At 51.2% G+C, this 18,540-nt stretch overlaps 1 protein-coding gene across 1 annotated transcript; it reads left to right on the plus strand.

Annotated features, from left to right (window-relative positions):
- The first annotated feature begins 323 nt into the window (after window positions 1-323).
- On the plus strand, window positions 324-18,021 carry CHMP1B (charged multivesicular body protein 1B). The gene is made up of 8 exons (XM_040405097.1): window positions 324-478; window positions 9,113-9,210; window positions 11,314-11,460; window positions 11,919-11,987; window positions 12,061-12,168; window positions 12,345-12,388; window positions 13,858-13,930; window positions 17,250-18,021. The coding sequence occupies exons 1-8, from the start codon at window positions 463-465 to the stop codon at window positions 17,292-17,294; spliced, it is 600 nt and encodes a 199-aa protein (XP_040261031.1). The 5' UTR covers window positions 324-462; the 3' UTR covers window positions 17,295-18,021.
- The last annotated feature ends 519 nt before the right edge of the window (window positions 18,022-18,540 follow it).

Here is an 18,540-nt window from a genome sequence, read left to right on the forward strand (position 1 = left end):
ACCGATCACTGCAACGTTTTCTGATACTGTTGATCAGGTGTCCTCAAAATTCTTTAAAAAAATAAATAAATACAAATGATGTGAATAAGAAACTGACGAAAAAGAAACCAACTTCAGCCTCGTTTCATAAACATTCATAGAAAATCCCTTTAAGAGGAATAGGCGGAGACAAAAAATTCTCTAGTAGATATTTGTAACCGCAGCCCCGCCCACTCTGCTGGATGACAGGCCCCGCCCCCTACGCAATGTGACTTCATGGTCACAAGATTCTGACAGCTATCTACGTCATCGCCTCGCCTCCGTCTGGCCCCACCCCCGATACCCACATCGGAGTCCTACTGGCTGAGAGGCCGGTGACGTCACATGACAACAGGAAGCGAGGCGCTCCAATAACCGGAAAAACCCGGAAGGTTCAGAGCTTGAGAGACCGGGCCGGGAGACGCCGGGAGACACGGAGCCGAGATGTCCAACATGGAGAGTATCCTTTCCGAGGCCGGTGAGCGCCGAGCGAGAGGTGGGCGTCCATCCCGGTACCTGCCCCTCCATCCCGGTAACTGCCCCTCCATCCCGATACCTGCCCCTCCATCCCGGTAACTGCCCCTTCATCCCGGTACCTGCCCCTCCATGCCAGTGACTGCCCCAGTAGCTGCCCCTCCATGCCAGTGGCTGCCCTAGTAGCTGCCCCTCCATGCCAGTGACTGCCCCAGTAGCTGCCCCTCCATGCCAGTGACTGCCCCAGTAGCTGCCCCTCCATGCCAATGCCTGCCCCTCCATCCCAGTAACTGCCCCTCCATCCCAGTAACTGCCCCTCCATCCCAGTAACTGCCCCTCCATGCCAGTGACTGCCCCAGTAGCTGCCCCTCCATGCCAGTGACTGCCCCAGTAGCTGCCCCTCCATGCCAGTGACTGCCCCAGTAGCTGCCCCTCCATGCCAGTGACTGCCCCAGTAGCTGCCCCTCCATGCCAATGCCTGCCCCGGTACTGCCCCTCCATGCCAGTAACTGCCCCTCCATGCCAGTAACTGCCCCTCCATGCCAGTAACTGCCCCTCCATGCCAGTAACTGCCCCTCCATGCCAGTAACTGCCCCTCCATGCCAGTAACTGCCCCTCCATGCCAGTGACTGCCCCAGTAGCTGCCCCTCCATGCCGGTGACTGCCCCAGTAGCTGCCCCTCCATGCCGGTGACTGCCCCAGTAGCTGCCCCTCCATGCCGGTGACTGCCCCAGTAGCTGCCCCTCCATGCCGGTGACTGCCCCAGTAGCTGCCCCTCCATGCCGTTGGCTGCCCCTCCATGCCGTTGGCTGCCCCTCCATGCCGTTGGCTGCCCCTCCATGCCGTTGGCTGCCCCTCCATGCCGTTGGCTGCCCCTCCATGCCGGTGGCTGCCCCAGTAGCTGACCCTCCATGCCAGTGACTGCCCCAGTAGCTGCCCCTCCATGCCAGTAGCTGCCCCTCCATGCCGTTGGCTGCCCCTCCATGCCAGTAGCTGCCCCTCCATGCCGGTAAGCGCCCCTGTAGCTGCCCCTCCATGCCGTTGGCTGCCCCTCCATGCCGTTGGCTGCCCCTCCATGCCGTTGGCTGCCCCTCCATGCCGGTAGCTGCCCCTCCATGCCGGTGGCTGCCCCAGTAGCTGACCCTCCATGCCAGTGACTGCCCCTCCATGCCAGTAGCTGCCCCTCCATGCCAGTAGCTGCCCCTCCATGCCGGTAAGCGCCCCTGTAGCTGCCCCTCCATGCCGGTGGCTGCCCCTCCATGCCGGTGGCTGCCCCTCCATGCCGGTGGCTGCCCCTCCATGCCGGTGGCTGCCCCTCCATGCCGGTGGCTGCCCCAATACTTGCCCGATAACAGGGGGCAATAGACTGTATTCTCCTGTCCTACAGTCATCCTCTCCCCTGAAATGGCTGATAACAGGGGGCAATAGACTGTATTCTCCTGTCCTACAGTCATCCTCTCCCCTGAAATGGCTGATAACAGGGGGCAATAGACTGTATTCTCCTGTCCTACAGTCATCCTCTCCCCTGACATGGCTGATAACAGGGAGCAATAGACTGTATTCTCCTGTCCTACAGTCATCCTCTCCCCTGAAATGGCTGATAACAGGGGGCAATAGACTGTATTCTCCTGTCCTACAGTCATCCTCTCCCCTGACATGGCTGATAACAGGGAGCAATAGACTGTATTCTCCTGTCCTACAGTCATCCTCTCCCCTGAAATGGCTGATAACAGGGGGCAATAGACTGTATTCTCCTGTCCTACAGTCATCCTCTCCCCTGAAATGGCTGATAACAGGGAGCAATAGACTGTATTCTCCTGTCCTACAGTCATCCTCTCCCCTGAAATGGCTGATAACAGGGAGCAATAGACTGTATTCTCCTGTCCTACAGTCATCCTCTCACCTGAAATGGCTGATAACAGGGGGCAATAGACTGTATTCTCCTGTCCTACAGTCATCCTCTCCTCTGAAATGGCTGATAACAGGCGGCAATAGACTGTATTCTCCTGTCCTACAGTCATCCTCTCCCCTGAAATGGCTGATAACAGGGGGCAATAGACTGTATTCTCCTGTCCTACAGTCATCCTCTCCTCTGAAATGGCTGATAACAGGCGGCAATAGACTGTATTCTCCTGTCCTACAGTCACTCTCCCCTGAAATGGCTGATACCAGGGAGCAATAGACTGTATTCTCCTGTCCTACAGTCATCCTCCCCCCTGAAATGGCTGATAACAGGGGGCAATAGACTGTATTCTCCTGTCCTACAGTCATCCTCTCCTCTGAAATGGCTGATAACAGGCGGCAATAGACTGTATTCTCCTGTCCTACAGTCATCCTCTCCCCTGAAATGTCTGATAACAGGCAGCAATAGATTGTATTCTCCTGTCCTACAGTCATCCTCTCCCCTGAAATGTCTGATAACAGGGGGCAATAGACTGTATTCTCCTGTCCTACAGTCATCCTCTCCTCTGAAATGGTTGATAACAGGGGGCAATAGACTGTATTCTCCTGTCCTACAGTCATCCTCTCCTCTGAAATGGTTGATAACAGGGGGTAATAGACTGTATTCTCCTGTCCTACAGTCATCCTCTCCCCTGACATGGCTGATAACAGGGGGCAATAGACTGTATTCTCCTGTCCTACAGTCATCCTCTCCCCTGAAATGGCTGATAACAGGGGGCAATAGACTGTATTCTCCTGTCCTACAGTCATCCTCTCCCCTGAAATGGCTGATAACAGGGGGCAATAGACTGTATTCTCCTGTCCTACAGTCATCCTCTCCCCTGAAATGGCTGATAACAGGGGGCAATAGACTGTATTCTCCTGTCCTACAGTCATCCTCTCCCCTGAAATGGTTGATAACAGGGGGCAATAGACTGTATTCTCCTGTCCTACAGTCATCCTCTCCCCTGAAATGGCTGATAACAGGGGAAATAGACTGTATTCTCCTGTCCTACAGTCATCCTCTCCCCTGAAATGGCTGATAACAGGGAGCAATAGACTGTATTCTCCTGTCCTACAGTCATCCTCTCCCCTGAAATGGCTGATAACAGGGGGCAATAGACTGTATTCTCCTGTCCTACAGTCATCCTCTCCCCCTGTTATCAGCCATTTCAGGGGAGAGGATGACTGTAGGACAGGAGAATACAGTCTATTGCCCCCTGTTATCAGCCATTTCAGGGGCAATAGACTGTATTCTCCTGTCCTACAGTCATCCTCTCCCCTGAAATGGCTGATAACAGGGGGCAATAGACTGTATTCTCCTGTCCTACAGTCATCCTCTCCCCTGAAATGGCTGATAACGGGGGGCAATAGATTGTATTCTCCTGTCCTACAGTCATCCTCTCCCCTGAAATGGTTGATAACAGGGGGCAATAGATTGTATTCTCCTGTCCTACAGTCATCCTCTCCCCTGAAATGGTTGATAACAGGGGGCAATAGACTGTATTCTCCTGTCCTACAGTCATCCTCTCCCCTGAAATGGTTGATAACAGGGGGCAATAGACTGTATTCTCCTGTCCTACAGTCATCCTCTCCCCTGAAATGGCTGATAACAGGGGGCAATAGACTGTATTCTCCTGTCCTACAGTCATCCTCTCCTCTGAAATGGCTGATAACAGGCGGCAATAGACTGTATTCTCCTGTCCTACAGTCATCCTCTCCCCTGAAATGGCTGATAACAGGGGGCAATAGACTGTATTCTCCTGTCCTACAGTCATCCTCTCCTCTGAAATGGCTGATAACAGGCGGCAATAGACTGTATTCTCCTGTCCTACAGTCATCCTCTCCCCTGAAATGGCTGATACCAGGGAGCAATAGACTGTATTCTCCTGTCCTACAGTCATCCTCCCCACTGAAATGGCTGATAACAGGGGGCAATAGACTGTATTCTCCTGTCCTACAGTCATCCTCTCCTCTGAAATGGCTGATAACAGGCGGCAATAGACTGTATTCTCCTGTCCTACAGTCATCCTCTCCCCTGAAATGTCTGATAACAGGCAGCAATAGATTGTATTCTCCTGTCCTACAGTCATCCTCTCCCCTGAAATGTCTGATAACAGGGGGCAATAGACTGTATTCTCCTGTCCTACAGTCATCCTCTCCTCTGAAATGGTTGATAACAGGGGGCAATAGACTGTATTCTCCTGTCCTACAGTCATCCTCTCCTCTGAAATGGCTGATAACAGGGGGCAATAGACTGTATTCTCCTGTCCTACAGTCATCCTCTCCCCTGACATGGCTGATAACAGGGGGCAATAGACTGTATTCTCCTGTCCTACAGTCATCCTCTCCCCTGAAATGGCTGATAACAGGGGGCAATAGACTGTATTCTCCTGTCCTACAGTCATCCTCTCCCCTGAAATGGCTGATAACAGGGGGCAATAGACTGTATTCTCCTGTCCTACAGTCATCCTCTCCCCTGAAATGGCTGATAACAGGGGGCAATAGACTGTATTCTCCTGTCCTACAGTCATCCTCTCCCCTGAAATGGTTGATAACAGGGGGCAATAGACTGTATTCTCCTGTCCTACAGTCATCCTCTCCCCTGAAATGGCTGATAACAGGGGAAATAGACTGTATTCTCCTGTCCTACAGTCATCCTCTCCTCTGAAATGGCTGATAACAGGGAGCAATAGACTGTATTCTCCTGTCCTACAGTCATCCTCTCCCCTGAAATGGCTGATAACAGGGAGCAATAGACTGTATTCTCCTGTCCTACAGTCATCCTCTCCCCTGAAATGGCTGATAACAGGGGGCAATAGACTGTATTCTCCTGTCCTACAGTCATCCTCTCCCCCTGTTATCAGCCATTTCAGGGGAGAGGATGACTGTAGGACAGGAGAATACAGTCTATTGCCCCCTGTTATCAGCCATTTCAGGGGCAATAGACTGTATTCTCCTGTCCTACAGTCATCCTCTCCCCTGAAATGGCTGATAACAGGGGGCAATAGATTGTATTCTCCTGTCCTACAGTCATCCTCTCCCCTGAAATGGCTGATAACGGGGGGCAATAGATTGTATTCTCCTGTCCTACAGTCATCCTCTCCCCTGAAATGGTTGATAACAGGGGGCAATAGATTGTATTCTCCTGTCCTACAGTCATCCTCTCCCCTGAAATGGTTGATAACAGGGGGCAATAGATTGTATTCTCCTGTCCTACAGTCATCCTCTCCCCTGAAATGGCTGATAACAGGGGGGCAATAGACTGTATTCTCCTGTCCTACAGTCATCCTCTCCCCTGAAATGGCTGATAACAGGGAGCAAAAGACTGTATTCTCCTGTCCTACAGTCATCCTCTCCCCTTAAATGGCTGATAACAGGGAGCAATAGACTGCATTCTCCTGTCCTACAGTCATCCTCTCCTCTGAAATGGCTGATAACAAAGGGCAATAGACTGTATTCTCCTGTCCTACAGTCATCCTCTCCCCTGAAATGGCTGATAACAGGGAGCAATAGACTGTATTCTCCTGTCCTACAGTCATCCTCTCCCCTGTAATGGCTGATAACAGGGAGCAATAGACTGTATTCTCCTGTCCTACAGTCATCCTCTCCCCTGAAATGGCTGATAACAGGGGGCAATAGACTGTATTCTCCTGTCCTACAGTCATCATCTCCCCTGAAATGGCTGATAACAGGAGGCAATAGACTGTATTCTCCTGTCCTACAGTCATCCTCTCCCCTGAAATGGCTGATAACAGGGAGCAATAGACTGTATTCTCCTGTCCTACAGTCATCCTCTCCCCTGAAATGGCTGATAACAGGGGGCAATAGATTGTATTCTCCTGTCCTACAGTCATCCTCTCGGCTGACATGGCTGATAACAGGGGGCAATAGACTGTATTCTCCTGTCCTACAGTCATCCTCCCCCCTGAAATGGCTGATAACAGGGGGCAATAGACTGTATTCTCCTGTCCTATAGTCATCCTCCCCCCTGAAATGGCTGATAACAGGGGGCAATAGACTGTATTCCCCTGTCCTACAGTCATCCTCCCCCCTGAAATGGCTGATAACAGGGGGCAATAGACTGTATTCCCCTGTCCTACAGTCATCCTCTCCCCTGAAATGGCTGATAACAGGAGGCAATAGACTGTATTCTCCTGTCCTACAGTCATCCTCTCCCCTGAAATGGCTGATAACAGGGGGCAATAGACTGTATTCTCCTGTCCTACAGTCATCCTCTCCCCTGAAATGGTTGATAACAGGGAGCAATAGACTGTATTCTCCTGTCCTACAGTCATCCTCTCCCCTGAAATGGCTGATAACAGGGGGCAATAGACTGTATTCTCCTGTCCTACAGTCATCCTCTCCCCTGAAATGGCTGATAACAGGGGGCAATAGACTGTATTCTCCTGTCCTACAGTCATCCTCTCCCCTGAAATGGCTGATACCAGGGGGCAATAGACTGTATTCTCCTGTCCTACAGTCATCCCCTCCCCTGAAATGGCTGATAACAGGGAGCAATAGACTGTATTCTCCTGTCCTACAGTCATCCTCTCCCCTGAAATGGCTGATAACAGGGAGCAATAGACTGTATTCTCCTGTCCTACAGTCATCCCCTCCCCTGAAATGACTGATAACAGGGGGCAATAGACTGTATTCTCCTGTCCTACAGTCATCCTCTCCCCTGAAATGGCTGATAACAGGGAGCAATAGACTGTATTCTCCTGTCCTACAGTCATCCTCCCCCCTGAAATGGCTGATAACAGGGGGCAATAGACTGTATTCCCCTGTCCTACAGTCATCCTCTCCCCTGAAATGGCTGATACCAGGGGGCAATAGACTGTATTCTCCTGTCCTACAGTCATCCTCTCCCCTGAAATGGCTGATAACAGGGGGCAATAGACTGTATTCTCCTGTCCTACAGTCATCCTCTCCCCTGAAATGGTTGATAACAGGGAGCAATAGACTGTATTCTCCTGTCCTACAGTCATCCTCTCCCCTGAAATGGCTGATAACAGGGAGCAATAGATTGTATTCTCCTGTCCTACAGTCATCCTCTCCCCTGAAATGGCTGATAACAGGGAGTAATAGACTGTATTCTCCTGTCCTACAGTCATCCTCTCCCCTGAAATGGCTGATACCAGGGGGCAATAGACTGTATTCTCCTGTCCTACAGTCATCCCCTCCCCTGAAATGGCTGATAACAGGGAGCAATAGACTGTATTGAACTGGACGACAGGTGGCGGTTCACTTTCCTCTTGGTGTGCAGTATGGCAGGTAGGTGATCTCTCAGGGGTTGTGCCCGTTCATTATCTAGATAGGATACACTAAAATCTTCAGCTGTGACAAGGCTTGGTTGGTCTGGGACTGTTAGAGCCGTGCAACCTCTGACCCCCGGATACGTTGTAGCGCCCCCCCGGATACAGTGTGTCTATCTCTCACCCCTTGTTTGTGGGATGACCGCAGGTGGGGCTGGTGGCGGCAGAGCAGGGTGAACCGGTTGGAGCTATTAATAGTGAGGGAGACGGTGATCTCAGCAGCGGCCGCTCGGGCTCCCCTCCCCGTGTACGTCATACGCTAGTAACCCTTCGTTATGCAGTGATCTGTGCAGTCAGGTGACTGGTGATGGACTGTGTCAGACTGGGGTGTCTAGGACCCACCAGTAAAATAGATTCCAGGATCCACTGTAAATCTACATAGACAGATCCCCTGCCCACATAGTGCAGCTGAGAGATGCTACAGGATGATTGATTATGGGGCCCCTGCAGGTCCCTGATGAAAGCCGGTGCTGGGCGGCTGTCTCTGGACCCTCATGGCATCTCAGCCCCCCCAATGCACCCAGAATAGCACAGTGGGTGCAGGGTTAAATAATGTACGGATGTGTACGCCGCCCATCTGTAGGTGGTGGTCTACTGGGGGCCCACTGGTTCCCCTCTGGCCAGTCTGAGCCTGGTGAACGGGGTCTCCCCAGTATCAGATCTGCCCCTCCCCTGACCTTGTGATCAAGTATCAGACCCCGCACTGCACAGGTGATGCTACCGATCAGTGGCTGCACCTGGGGCCCCCGCACTGCACAGGTGATGCTACCGGTCAGTGGCTGCACCTGGGGCCCCCACACTGCACAGGTGATGCTACTGATCAGTGGCTGCACCTGGGGCCCCCGCACTGCACAGGTGATGCTACTGATCAGTGGCTGCACCTGGGGCCCCCGCACTGCACAGGTGATGCTACTGATCAGTGGCTGCACCTGGGGCCCCCGCACTGCACAGGTGATGCTACTGATCAGTGGCTGCACCTGGGGCCCCCGCACTGCACAGGTGATACTACTGATCAGTGGCTGCACCTGGGGCCCCCGAACTGCACAGGTGATACTACTGATCAGTGGCTGCACCTGGGGCCCCCGAACTGCACAGGTGATACTACTGATCAGTGGCTGCACCTGGGGCCCCCACACTGCACAGGTGATGCTACTGATCAGTGGCTGCACCTGGGGCCCCCGCACTGCACAGGTGATGCTACCAATCAGTGGCTGCACCTGGGGCCCCTGGGTGATGCTACAGATCACTTGCCTTTCCAATGTTAGGCCCGGATTCAGATGCTGTGACCACTCCCCTTCCCCCTCATTGTGGGCGTTGCCTGCTGCTTGGCTGTGATGTCATCTCCTTAACCCTCCAATCAGAAAATCTGTTTAATCTGAAGTTTGCAGCAAAAGAACTGAACCGGAGCGCCAAGAAGTGCGAGAAGGAGGAGAAGGCGGAGAAGGCCAAAATCAAGAAGGTAAGACCCCCGCCACTCAGGAGGAGGAAGGGGTCCACTGTGACCTCTGAGACCACCACAGTCAGGAGGATAGAGGGGCCCCTGCAGTGTACCTCTCACCGGCGGGTACAGCGGCTCGGCATTGACTGAAGAAACGGCAGGTTCAGGCGGACACCCTGAAACATCTCTTGATGCATTAGAAGGCGCGGAGCGTAATATTGGGCGTACCGCGCAGGCGCTGAGTCACTCCGTGTTCAGTGATTTGCTTCTAACGTTCTGTTCCGTTATTTTAGGGCAGCGGTATCCTGCTGAGGACGCCACATTCGCCTCCTGTATCCTACGTACTAGCCCCTCCCTCGATCGCTGTCACCCCCCTCCCCCCCTGTCCTGATATTGATAAGAATTCTGATCAGCGAGAGGAGAATTTCTTATTTACAGCCGGCGTTGAGTTTTGACGGGTGCGGTCGCCATCCGAGCCGAATCACCCTGTGTAATGTGCCACCCTACACCCAGGTTCCTGGCATGAACCTTACCAGCCGCCTGATGGAAGGGGCTGTGACACGGCTAGATCTGGTTGTGCAGCCCGTCAGTAGATTTTATTGCCGTAATCCGTCTCGGGGCAAAGGTCTTCCCATAGTGACGACTGAGCCAGTGCGTGCACGGAGATTGTCAGCAGGTCGCCTCGGGGAGCCGGCAATGGATTCGGGGTCATTTCTTGTCAGACCCATCCCTGGAGTCGTCATAGCGGTCTGTCCCGATGGAGTGGAAAAAGGCAGCCGCTCCGTGGTTACCAGGAAATACCGCCCTCCGTACCAGTGTCCCCAGTGTGCTGTATGTTATACCAACCGGCGCTGTGGAGGACGGGGCGGGAAATACGCTGCTCCATAGCGTATGCCCTCTGCTGCTCCATAGCGTATGCCCTCTGCTGCTCCATAGCGTATGCCCTCTGCTGCTCCAGAGCGTCTGCCCTCTGCTGCTCCAGAGCGTCTGCCCTCTGCTGCTCCATGGCGTCTGCCCTCTGCTGCTCCATGGCGTCTGCCCTCTGCTGCTCCATGGCGTCTGCCCTCTGCTGCTCCATGGCGTCTGCCCTCTGCTGCTCCATGGCGTCTGCCCTCTGCTGCTCCATGGCGTCTGCCCTCTGCTGCTCCATGGCGTCTGCCCTCTGCTGCTCCAGAGCGTCTGCCCTCTGCTGCTCCATGGCGTCTGCCCTCTGCTGCTCCATGGCGTCTGCCCTCTGCTGCTCCATAGCGTATGCCCTCTGCTGCTCCAGAGCGTATGCCCTCTGCTGCTCCAGAGCGTCTGCCCTCTGCTGCTCCATGGCGTCTGCCCTCTGCTGCTCCATGGCGTCTGCCCTCTGCTGCTCCATGGCGTCTGCCCTCTGCTGCTCCATGGCGTCTGCCCTCTGCTGCTCCATGGCGTCTGCCCTCTGCTGCTCCATGGCGTCTGCCCTCTGCTGCTCCATGGCGTCTGCCCTCTGCTGCTCCATGGCGTCTGCCCTCTGCTGCTCCAGAGCGTCTGCCCTCTGCTGCTCCATGGCGTCTGCCCTCTGCTGCTCCATGGCGTATGCCCTCTGCTGCTCCATGGCGTCTGCCCTCTGCTGCTCCATGGCGTCTGCCCTCTGCTGCTCCATGGCGTCTGCCCTCTGCTGCTCCATGGCGTCTGCCCTCTGCTGCTCCATGGCGTCTGCCCTCTGCTCTCTGCTGCTCCAGAGCGGTGATAGATCTCTGAGGGCGTACGCGGTCAGCTGGGGAGCGGTAATACACTAGCGTCTGTCCTCCTGTCCTAGCGCTGGTACACGCCTGCATTTGGGTCTCAGCTGATGGTCGTTACTTATTATTTTTGTCCCTCGTGATGGGGCAGAGTGCCGGCTGTTCTGCCCCGTCTCTCCTGAGTCATGCCATCTCTGCGTTGGCGACTGTAAGATGCCAGGGTCACTGTGATGACAGAGGGAGTCACGTCCCTTTAAGCCCACTCCCGCTGTGTTTTCATATTCAGCGCTGACATTTCCTTAGAATGGCGCCTTTTAGTTCGTGGCAGCGGAGATTATCGCTTTTTATGCAGGTGGGTCCTCGGGGGCGGGGCTGTATCTAGCACTTAGGTCACATGTTCTCTCCCATACTGCAGGCCATACAGAAGGGGAACACAGAGATCGCCCGGATACATGCCGAGAACGCCATCCGCCAAAAGAATCAAGGCATCAACTTCCTGCGGATGAGCGCCCGGGTGGATGCAGTGGCAGCGCGGGTGCAGACGGCCGTCACAATGGGCAAGGTTGGTTGCTTCAGGATTTTGAGTTTATAAAGGGTTAACGCCACCTCCAGATTCAGGATCCGTGTGACACAGGAAGTCACCGCAACCCAATCTGCAGAGCTACCTCTGAGCTCATTGTTATACTCCAGTCACATCCAGAGCTGCATCTACATTTCTACTTTTGCATCCTGTTTTGTACCCCATTCACGTCCAGAGCTGCACCCACAATTCTGCTCTTATATCCTTTCTTCTACTCTAGTCACATCCAGAGCTGCATCAACAATTCTGCTTTTACGTCCTGTGTTCTTCTCTAGTCACATCCAGAGCTGCATCTACAGTTTTTTTGGCGGTTTTGCTGTCAGGTCATGTGACTGATGATGAGGCACTGCCGCTCTGGATATACAAGAGGCAGTTTTTTGCGATCGTTTTCTGCCGCCGCTCACTTTCGCTGTCTCACTTGTCTTCTGTCTCTGTTTCAGGTGACGAAGTCGATGGCGGGTGTGGTGAAATCCATGGATGCCACCCTGAAGAGCATGAACCTTGAGAAGGTGAGGCGGGCGCCGTGCCGGTGTCTAGGGCGGGAGGGCGGTTTTTCAGGGCTGACTGTCTTCTCGCCCGCAGATCTCGGCGCTGATGGATAAGTTTGAGCGCCAGTTTGAGACGCTCGATGTTCAGACACAGCAGATGGAAGACACGATGAGCAACACGACCACACTGACCACACCGCAGGTACGAGGAGGCAGGAGGCACGTGGTGGGAAGGAGCCGGCACAGATCACGGAGACCGATGTGTTGTCTGTCACCAGACAGAAGGGCCACTGGGGTCATGTCACCTGTCCCTGCAGCCCCCCCCACTCAGTGCATCGTACATTTTCTCTTTGCTAATTATGATGTTTCCTCCGGCAGAATCAAGTCGACAGTCTGCTGCACGAGATGGCGGATGAGGCCGGGTAAGTGACCGTAAGAACCTGTGCGGCTGATATCAGCCGCTCCTCTTATAATGCCCCAGCCCTGATATAACATCCAGACATTACATCCTATGTGACTGATATCAGCCGCTCCTCTTATAACGCTCCAGTACTGATATAACCTCCAGATACATTACATCATATGTGACCGATATCAGCCGCTCCTCTTATAACGCTCCAGCGCTGATATAACCTCCAGACATTACATCATATGTGACCGATATCAGCCACTCCTCTTATAACGCTCCAGCGCTGATATAACCTCGAGACATTACATCATATGTGACCGATATCAGCCGCTCCTCTTATAACGCTCCAGCGCTGATATAACCTCCAGACATTACATCATATGTGACCGATATCAGCCACTCCTCTTATAACGCTCCAGCGCTGATATAACCTCGAGACATTACATCATATGTGACTGATATCAGCCGCTCCTCTTATAACGCTCCAGCACTGATATAACCTCCAGAGACATTACATCATATGTGACTGATATCAGCCGCTCCTCTTATAACGCTCCAGCGCTGATATAACCTCCAGAGACATTATATCACATGTGACTGATATCAGCCGCTCCTCTTATAACGCTCCAGTACTGATATAACCTCCAGAGACATTACATCATATGTGACTGATATCAGCCGCTCCTCTTATAACGCTCCAGCGCTGATATAACCTCCAGAGACATGACATCATATGTGACTGATATCAGCCGCTCCTCTTATAACGCTCCAGTGATGATATAACCTCCAGAGACATTACATCACATGTGACTGATAACAGCCGCTCCTCTTATAACGCTCCAGCACTGATATAACCTCCAGAGACATTACATCCTATGTGACTGATATCAGCCGCTCCTCTTATAACGCTCCAGCACTGATATAACCTCCAGAGACATTACATCCTATGTGACTGATATCAGCCGCTCCTCTTATAACGCTCCAGCACTGATATAACCTCCAGAGACATTACATCACATGTGACTGATATCAGCCGCTCCTCTTATAATGCTCCAGTACTGATATAACCTCCAGAGACATTACATCATATGTGACTGATAACAGCCGCTCCTCTTATAACGCTCCAGCGCTGATATAACCTCCAGAGACATTACATCATATGTGACTGATATCAGCCGCTCCTCTTATAACGCTCCAGCACTGATATAACCTCCAGAGACATTACATCACATGTGACTGATATCAGCCGCTCCTCTTATAACGCTCCAGCGCTGATATAACCTCCAGAGACATTACATCATATGTGACTGATATCAGCCGCTCCTCTTATAACGCTCCAGCGCTGATATAACCTCCAGAGACATTACATAACATGTGACTGATATCGGCCGCTCCTCTTATAACGCTCCAGCGCTGATATAACCTCTGATATGTTTCTTCGCTTCTCCCCGTGATTGCTGTGATTTCCGGTCTCTTTTCCAGCCTGGACCTGAACCTGGAGCTTCCTCAGGGACAGACCGGATCTGTAGGAACCAGCGTCGCCTCTACAGAACAGGTAATGCTGCACATTAAGTTTCTCCGGGGCAGCGGAGGGGCGGGGGGGGGTACATATATTATACACCTGGGGGATGGGGCTCTGCAGGAGGTGGGACCTTATGTGATGACCCCCTCTATAGGAATAAGTAAAGTTAGAGGCCAGATGAATGTACTATATACCATCACCCCATATGTAACAGCTGGTGTTGTGCTCCAGAGCTGCATTCACAGTTCCACACTGTACACTCTCCCAGCAGTCTCTGCACAGATTCAGAGCGCTCCTCTCTACACCGGACTCCGCTGTCAGAGGGGGAGACTCCTGACCATAAGCTTGCTGACTGTTTCTAATAACAATTGGCAGAATCGGGGTGGGGGGGGGGGGATTGGGAACTAGAAGTGGTCCTGGGAAAAAAAAACGTAGAAGCGGCGATATGTTTTAGGCGGAGCCAAACTGTCAGAAGGTGTGCCCACGCCAAGTAGGCAGGTTTTTGTAGGGCAATCTGTCATTATTTTATACCATTTTGGAATATGCCTTTTTCATCTTTTTTATTATTTTTTTCTATTCAGTATTTTTGGGAGATGAAGCAACAAAAAAAAACTGCGAATCCACAGTTTTTATGTATTTATTTTCTATTTATGGAATTCACCGCACGGAATAAATACCGTTACCCTTTAGTATTCGGGGCGTTTTTTGTGCAACAAGTATAATTATTTTTAGTTTTTTATTGTTTATTATTAATGTGGGAAAAGGGGCCGATTTGAATCTTCATACATGAAAAAAAAAATTTTTCTTTTATAGTGTTAAAAACTTTTACATTTCTTTTCACCTAGCGTCACTGCTCCCGTAGACTGTACATGTATAGCGGAGGTCGGGAAGGGGTTAAAATAAGATATTCCGCCATATAACTAGGACTTTGAGCATTATATTGGTGACTGTTTATCCCCCTTGTCACTGCTGAGTCTCCCCCGGGGCCCCTCTGTATCGGGGGCAGAAGCCGCTCCTAGCTGAGCCTGTATCGGCAGGATTCCTGTCCGCAGGTCCCTCCCTGCACCCGACAACCGCAGAGGTCTCAGCAGAGGTCAATGTAAGCGCATTGTATCTGACCGCTGAGAAAGGAGCGTCTGCAGTGTTATTCCTCCGTCTCCTGCCTGGATCATCACAGAGCGCAGTGCGCTAAGAAATGGCCGACATAGTGAAGGACCGCCAACTGAGTGTAAATACACGGATGTGTTCTACTCGCGAGATCCATAACACAACATATACAATGTGCACGTCCTCTCATCAAACGCCCGACACGGGGTTCACCTCCGCTTCGTGAGGTGCAGCTCTGGAGTATAATACAGGATGTAACTCAGGATCAGTACAGGATAAGTAATGTATGTACACAGTGACTGCACCAGTAGAATAGTGAGTGCAGCTCTGGAGTATAATACAGGATGTAACTCAGGATCAGTACAGGATAAGTAATGTATGTACACAGTGACTGCACCAGCAGAATAGTGAGTGCAGCTCTGGAGTATAATACAGGATGTAACTCAGGATCAGTACAGGATAAGTAATGTATGTACACAGTGACTGCACCAGCAGAATAGTGAGTGCAGCTCTGGAGTATAATACAGGGTGTAACTCAGGATCAGTACAGGATAAGTAATGTATGTACACAGTGACTCCACCAGCAGAATAGTGAGTGCAGCTCTGGAGTATAATACAGGATGTAACTCAGGATCAGTATAGGATAAGTAATGTATGTACACAGTGACTCCACCAGCAGAATAGTGAGTGCAGCTCTGGGGTATAATACAGGATGTAACTCAGGATCAGTACAGGATAAGTAATGTATGTACACAGTGACTGCACCAGCAGAATAGTGAGTGCAGCTCTGGAGTATAATACAGGATGTAACTCAGGATCAGTACAGGATAAGTAATGTATGTACACAGTGACTGCACCAGCAGAATAGTGAGTGCAGCTCTGGAGTATAATACAGGATGTAACTCAGGATCAGTACAGGATAAGTAATGTATGTACACAGTGACTGCATCAGCAGAATAGTGAGTGCAGCTCTGGAGTATAATACAGGATGTAACTCAGGATCAGTACAGGATAAGTAATGTATGTACACAGTGACTGCACCAGCAGAATAGTGAGTGCAGCTCTGGAGTATAATACAGGATGTAACTCAGGATCAGTACAGGATAAGTAATGTATGTACACAGTGACTGCACCAGCAGAATAGTGAGTGCAGCTCTGGAGTATAATACAGGATGTAACTCAGGATCAGTACAGGATAAGTAATGTATGTACACGGTGACTGCACCAGCAGAATAGTGAGTACAGCTCTGGAGTATAATACAGGATGTATCTCAGGATCAGTACAGGATAAGTAATGTATGTACACAGTGACTGCACCAGCAGAATAGTGAGTGCAGCTGTGGAGTATAATACAGGATGTAACTCAGGATCGGTACAGGATAAGTAATGTATGTACACAGTGACTGCACCAGCAGAATAGTGAGTGCAGCTCTGGAGTATAATACAGGATGTAACTCAGGATCGGTACAGGATAAGTAATGTATGTACACGGTGACTGCACCAGCAGAATAGTGAGTACAGCTCTGGAGTATAATACAGGATGTATCTCAGGATCAGTACAGGATAAGTAATGTATGTACACAGTGACTGCACCAGCAGAATAGTGAGTGCAGCTCTGGAGTATAATACAGGATATAACTCAGGATCAGAACAGGATAAGTAATGTATGTACACAGTGACTGCACCAGCAGAATAGTGAGTGCAGCTCTGGAGTATAATACAGGATATAACTCAGGATCAGTACAGGATAAGTAATGTATGTACACAGTGACTGCACCAGCAGAATAGTGAGGTGCAGCTCTAGAGTATAATACAGGATGTAACTCAGGATCAGTACAGGATAAGTAATGTATGTACACAGTGACTGCACCAGCAGAATAGTGAGTGCAGCTCTGGAGTATAATACAGGATGTAACTCAGGATCAGTACAGGATAAGTAATGTATGTACACAGTGACTGCACCAGCAGAATAGTGAGTGCAGCTCTGGAGTATAATACAGGATGTAACTCAGGATCAGTACAGGATAAGTAATGTATGTACACAGTGACTGCACCAGCAGAATAGTGAGTGCAGCTCTGGAGTATAATACAGGATATAACTCAGGATCAGTACAGGATAAGTAATGTATGTACACAGTGACTCCCCCAGCAGAATAGTGAGTGCAGCTCTGAAGTACAATACAGGATGTAACCCAGGACAGTTTCTTGATTGCTTGTATAATGTGTCTGGTTTTGTGTCCTGCAGGATGATCTGTCGCAGAGACTCGCCCGTCTACGTGATCAGGTATAGGGCAGCCGCCCGCTTCCTCCTGTATAGATGTGGTACATACCTGGAGACGTCTCTCTGCATCGTTCTACGTACAGAGCACTTCTTCTCATGGATCCTGCTCTTCATACTCAGGACTGTGCGCTCACAGACAGCAGGGGGCGCTATTATTTCAGCCCCCCCCATATCCCATCTAACTCATACAATATACATTCAATTTTAAATCTGACTCATTAAAAGCCTTATAATCCCCTCCCCCGGTTGTGTGGAGAACGTCTGCGCCTGAACACTAAGCTGCACTGCTATGTCCAGGAGACTGGTGGTGGTAGTGGTGAGGTCGCCCATCATTGCTACTCTGTGCTTTATTTAATGAGTCTTTATGCCATTGTTGCGGAGCAGTGGATTCCTGTCATTTTCTCCTCTGAGTCTCTGATCCCCAGGAATCCGCCGTCCCGCAGCGTGACGCGTCGCTGATCTCCCCGCCTGCGGACTCTGCCTCTCATCTGGTATGCCGTGATTCTTCCCTCTGTTCATTAACCTGGGTCTGGCTTTGTTGGCTTGTATGATGAGTCTGCCTCCATCTCTGTCGGATGGTCTTAAAGGGGTAGTCCAGTCTGAGCTCACTAGTATTGGTGTGCTATCATGAGGACGGGATCACCCCTTTAATTATGGGTAACGTATTTGTGATTGCGCCTGGAGCCGCGGCGTCTTCTGCTCTCCTGTGCGGCTTTCAATAAACCGTTTTTCTTTATGTGTGTGTGGCGTCTTCTCGTCCGATTTTGCCGATCACTGGCTCCACCCCCCTCTGGGTTCATTCTGAGGTCATGGAAGTATGCTAAGGATATAATGGAGCAAAGTAGATCCCAGTCTATAGGTGACCACAGACATGAGCCGCACACGTATCTGTCCGCATTACCTTCATGTGCGGGACCGTTATTTCAAAGAAAGATATAGACGATCAGCGATCTCACGAAACGGTTTCCTCTGATGAATGTTTGTGGTTGAAGGCGTCCATTTTCATTTCTGCAAATGTGCACAAGCATGATGGCACTCAATGCCCGTCTGCTGCATGAAGAGAGGAGGCGCCTAGAGGTCTGAGCCTTTATAAAGCTCTCGTGCCGCCACATCGTGTATGGGGGTCAGTCCTTATCTATATGAGAATAGCCACTATATGAATTCATGTGATGGACTCCACAAATAACTCGATGGAGGCGAATGGACCGGCAGATCCAGGAGCGCACTTCTCTGCGCTGTGGAGACAGAACCCGGA

Source organism: Bufo bufo, chromosome 8, assembly GCF_905171765.1.
Source record: "Bufo bufo chromosome 8, aBufBuf1.1, whole genome shotgun sequence".
In the NCBI taxonomy this organism is placed as follows: Eukaryota; Metazoa; Chordata; class Amphibia; order Anura; family Bufonidae; genus Bufo; species Bufo bufo.